The 4768-nt window shown below is 35.8% G+C and overlaps 1 protein-coding gene across 1 annotated transcript in view; it reads left to right on the top strand.

Annotated features, from left to right (window-relative positions):
* LOC106875684 (integrin beta-1) overlaps positions 1-4768 on the top strand; it is a 71092-nt gene that overhangs the window by 52350 nt on the left and 13974 nt on the right. The window contains exons 14-15 of the mRNA XM_052971058.1: positions 700-857; positions 4249-4358. Of these exons, the coding sequence (XP_052827018.1) occupies positions 700-857; positions 4249-4358 (268 nt within the window). The remainder of the gene's footprint in view (positions 1-699; positions 858-4248; positions 4359-4768) is intronic.

Raw genomic sequence — 4768 nt, 5'->3', positions numbered from 1 at the left:
TATATATATATATATATATATATGTATATATATCAGTATTACAAAATCACGATGTTGTCAAGACTATCGGATGTTGTTATGTATCGTTGGTCCCAATGCATTTTGCATCGCTTTAACTTTCGTATGATGCCACCCTGCTGGCTTAGGGTTCAAATGCTACCGAGGTCGACTTTGCCTTTCATCCTTACTGGGTCGATAAATTAAGTACCAGTTGTACACTGAGATCGATCTAATTGACTGGTCCCCTCCCCAAAAATTTCGGGCCTTGCGCCTAGAGTAGAACAGAATATTTAACACATGGATAACAACAGCGGAGTTTGTAGTAACCGAGGAAAAGTGTCTGTGTAATCGGAAAACTTCCAATCAAATGAATCAATTGCATATCATAATTTATACCATATATCCAGTAAGGTTAGAAGATTGACAGATTCGGTGGAATGTTGGAAAATATGCTCTGATATAGCTGCATCTAATTTGCCTTTCATCAATCATAGAAAAATAAAACCAGTCAAATACTGAAGTCGATTTAATGGTGTGTACACTAATGGTCACCAAAACCACCACATATACTTTTTACTTCCAACTAAACACAGACCATCCGTTTTGTTGAATTTAATTGATGTAAATAAACCAATATTATTTTATTTCAAATTATAATCTCCAAATTATCTTCGCAACCCTTTCTTTATTTTAACACAGGGATAAGAACAGCGAAATTTGTAGTAACCGAGGAAAATGTACTTGTGGCAAGTGTCTGTGTAATGGGAAATCATCCAACCAAATGAATTTCTACCGGGGAAAATTTTGTGAGTGCGATGACTTCTCCTGCCCACTTTTCAACCGGAGATTGTGTGGAGGTAACTCATAAGAATGTTGTTTGCCTAACTTTGTCCGACTGCTTTTTCTGTATATCTTTAATACACAAATAATTTCAAACAATTTCACTGATGCCAAGCTGTAACGGCCTTTCCCTTTCTGTTGGATAACATCGGTGGCATGGAGAGGGGAGGCTGGTATGCACAGATGTCTACTGGTCTTCCATAAACAACTTTGCCCGGACTTGTACCTCGTGTCCTATATATATTATCCAAAATGAAGTAGATTGACACGTTTATTTTTTGAACCTGTGGAAGACACACGTGATGTCGAATTATCGTTCACTTGATAACAATGGCACTGTTCTATTTTTGCTTCTATATCTTCTGGAGGAGTTAACTCAGTCCTATATATATTATTATTATTAAATTCAAATTACGACAAACGTAAACAAACAAACGAAGTTTGCTTTTAGAAGCGTTGAGATGTCTTAGAAAGTTAAAGAAATGATTTTAAATTCTCAATCGCAGAATAATGCTAATAATATAGCCTCAACAGGATAAACTACCCCTATTTTGAAGAAAAAAGTGTTGGAGGTTAGCTAACCGCCAACCCTTTTTTCTGCAAAATAGGAGTAGTTTATCCTGTTCAGGCTATATTATTAGCATTATCCTGCGATTGAGAATTTAAAATCACTTCTTTAACATTATTATTATTATTTGCTGTTATTATTATTATTATTATCATTATTATTATTAAGACGGTAAGATGGCAGAATCGTTAGCACGCTGGACGAAATGCTTAGCTGAATTTCGCCTGTCGCTACGTTTTGAGTTCAACTTCCGCCGATGTCAACTTTGCCTTTCAACCTTTTGGGGTCGATAAAATAAGTACCAGGGAAACACTGGGGTCGATGCAATCGACTAGACCCCCTCCCCCAAAATTTCAGGCCTTATGCTTACAGCAGAAAGGATTATTATTGTTTTACTTCTCAGAACGTTCGGTCTCGATTGTTCTGGTAGATTCTGTGAGAGCGGACAGCAGTCTCCTATCAGAGGTCTCACAAGGTTGCTTTTTGCTCATTAGGAGCTTTGATTTTTCGTTCTTAATTATCGTGAGAGACATTCAACATTCAAGTATCAGTCTCAAAATGTTAGCCGTCCCCAAGAGAACAGTTTTTTGGGGCTTGCTCTACTCTCATGTCAATTCCGATTTCTTTGACATATTTCTCGAATTTGGCTGTTAGTGCTCCGCGTGCCCCTACAACTACTGGAATGACAATCACTCTCCACATAGTTCACATTCTTGCGATTTCATCTTTTAGTAGTCTGTACTTTTCAATATTTTCTAGTTCTTTGTCACTTATTCGTGCATCTCTGGGTATTGCAATAGCTACGATCTTGGTTTCCGTTTTTCCTTCATCTACCATAACAATATCTGGTCTCCTACCTCGATTTGGGAGTCACATTGGATTGTAAAATCCCGCAGTATCCTATGTTCCTTATTTTCGGTGACTCGTTCTGGTTCATGTTCGTACCATTTCCGTGCACTGTTCAGGCCGTACTTTTCACATAGCCTGCAGTGGACGAACTTAGCCACGTTATCGTGCCTCCTTTTGTAGTGCTTTAGGGTCAGCTTGCTACACTCACTCACAATATGTGAGCTTGTTTTGTTTCTGCTGCCACACATCCAACAAAGGGGCGATTCGCTACTCTGATCTATTTGGAACTTGGTAATTGGTTCCCAGAGCTTGTTCCTGGGTGCTGCATATCAATGCCTCAGTGCATCTTTTCAGATCACTTTTTCTTAGCCATCCCCAAGTGTTTGTCTTGTCTTTTCCTTCGATTGCCCATGCAGTGGTTTCATTTTCCAGTTGTTTACTCGTTTTTCTTTATCTTGTTTCTTAAATGTTTGTGGGTTCATCACATTTTTGATAGGTATTATATTGTTATTTCTAACTGCGACAAGTTTACTTCCCATATTTAACTTGGTTTTTCTGAGATATTCTCGCCTGAAGCTTTCCTTCATTTCACTTTCCGTGATATTTATATCCATTAGTCTCAATATCCTTGATTTTCTCGCCGTTGGGTAGTTGTACACCATCAGACGACACTACTTTTCCTCTTTGTATTATAAGCATACAACAATTTTAGTCCCAAATTCCATTCCGATATCCTTACTGAATATCTGCAATATTGAAACTAGGTCATTTATTTCACGTTCGGTCTTTCTAAAGATCTTTAAATCATCCATGTGTGACAGATGATTTAATTTTCCTCCATTTTATAGGTGTTCTCCGATGCCACTTTCCGTAATATCTGTGTGAGGGGTATCATACAGATCACGAACAGCAATGATGAAATATGCCTCTCTTGATGTTAACCGTCGCCCAACATTTTCCCCATGAAATTAACTCTGTATTCCAGTTTTTCTTTGATCTCCTAATAAAATTTGATATGTTATCAGACAACTTTACCAGCTCAAGACTTTAAAATCCAAGAATGAGGGACTATATCATACGCTTTCTTATAATCGAGCCACTGCCTGTTATTATTATTATTATTATTATTATTATTATTATTATTATTATTATTATTTCTGTTATTCTCTTCCGTTTCACTTTCTCGCTTAAAGAAATCGGTTATGTTCAAACGTAGCGAGGGATGGGCTTTCTCTAGTTTAAAATTTCCATGACAAGCCATACGTTTCGATGGCTCCAACACCGCCCCTAAGTACCTTTTATATACTAAGATATCTGATGGAAAATGATAATGAGTTTGAAACATGATAATAAAATGTTTTAATGATTCGTGACATTCACGAAAACGGATTAGTGATACTCTTCATCTGATAATATTTCTCATTTAATTCAATAAACATCATTCTTTTTTACTTTAAGATTTCTCACTCCAGATAAATTCCAAAAATTTACGTAAGAAATGCTGTATCAAAAAGGAAAAAAACCCAATAAAAGCCAGATTTAATATTTAGTTTTTGTTGTTTCACAACCTTCTGAATTGCATATATGTCTAGAATCAATTTAGTACCAGCCATATAATGCAGTTAGCTAAATCTGTATTTTTGTGCAGTTATGAGAATTTGGATATTTTCCTATCATAAATTGCTTTACAAATTATTTAAGATATGTACATTTTATAATTGATATTCATCTAATCGTCAATTCTTTGATATGTGAGAGTTCATGTAACCTGTATAATTTCTCTTTTAACATCAACAGAGCTTAACCATAACAATTGTATTATCCATAACAATTGTATCTTTTTCTCCCCTAACATTTAATGTATTTATGAAATATGTTGCTCTGTAAATACAGGATAGTTCAATTGAAGATGTATGAAATGCTAACGTAAGAACTAACACAGAGATTTAAAGAAAAGTCATAAACTTAACAGTTTTTTTTTATATAATTAGGACCTTCGCGGGGTTCATGCGTCTGTGGAAAATGTGTCTGCACATCCAATTATACCGGAGATGACTGCAGCTGCCCAATAACAAACGACTCCTGCTTAGGTGAAAACAATGTGAGTTATACAATTAAGATATCCATTTTCTTTCAGCTTCTGCAAACTTCACATTGTAAATTCGTTCAAAAATGCGTTTTAGAGACAGCTCTAATACGCTTACACACACAACACACACATACAAACACTCTCACATACATATGTTTGTGTGTGTGTGTGTGTGTGTGTGTGTGTGTGTGTGTGTGTGTGTATGTATGAACTATATATGTATGTGTGGCTACGAGGTAAAATTATTGCTTCCCAATTACTTGGTTTTAGGTTCAGTCCCACTGCATGACCTTTGGGCAAGTGTCTTTTACTACAGCTTTGTGAACTATGAATGGATTTGGTAGACGGAAAATGAAAGATGGCCGTTGTGTATATACATGCATACATACATATATATATATATATATATATATATATATATA

The sequence above is a fragment of the Octopus bimaculoides genome, chromosome 1 (assembly GCF_001194135.2).
Source record: "Octopus bimaculoides isolate UCB-OBI-ISO-001 chromosome 1, ASM119413v2, whole genome shotgun sequence".
NCBI lineage: Eukaryota > Metazoa > Mollusca > Cephalopoda > Octopoda > Octopodidae > Octopus > Octopus bimaculoides.
This window is presented reverse-complemented; position numbering and strand designations above follow the sequence as displayed.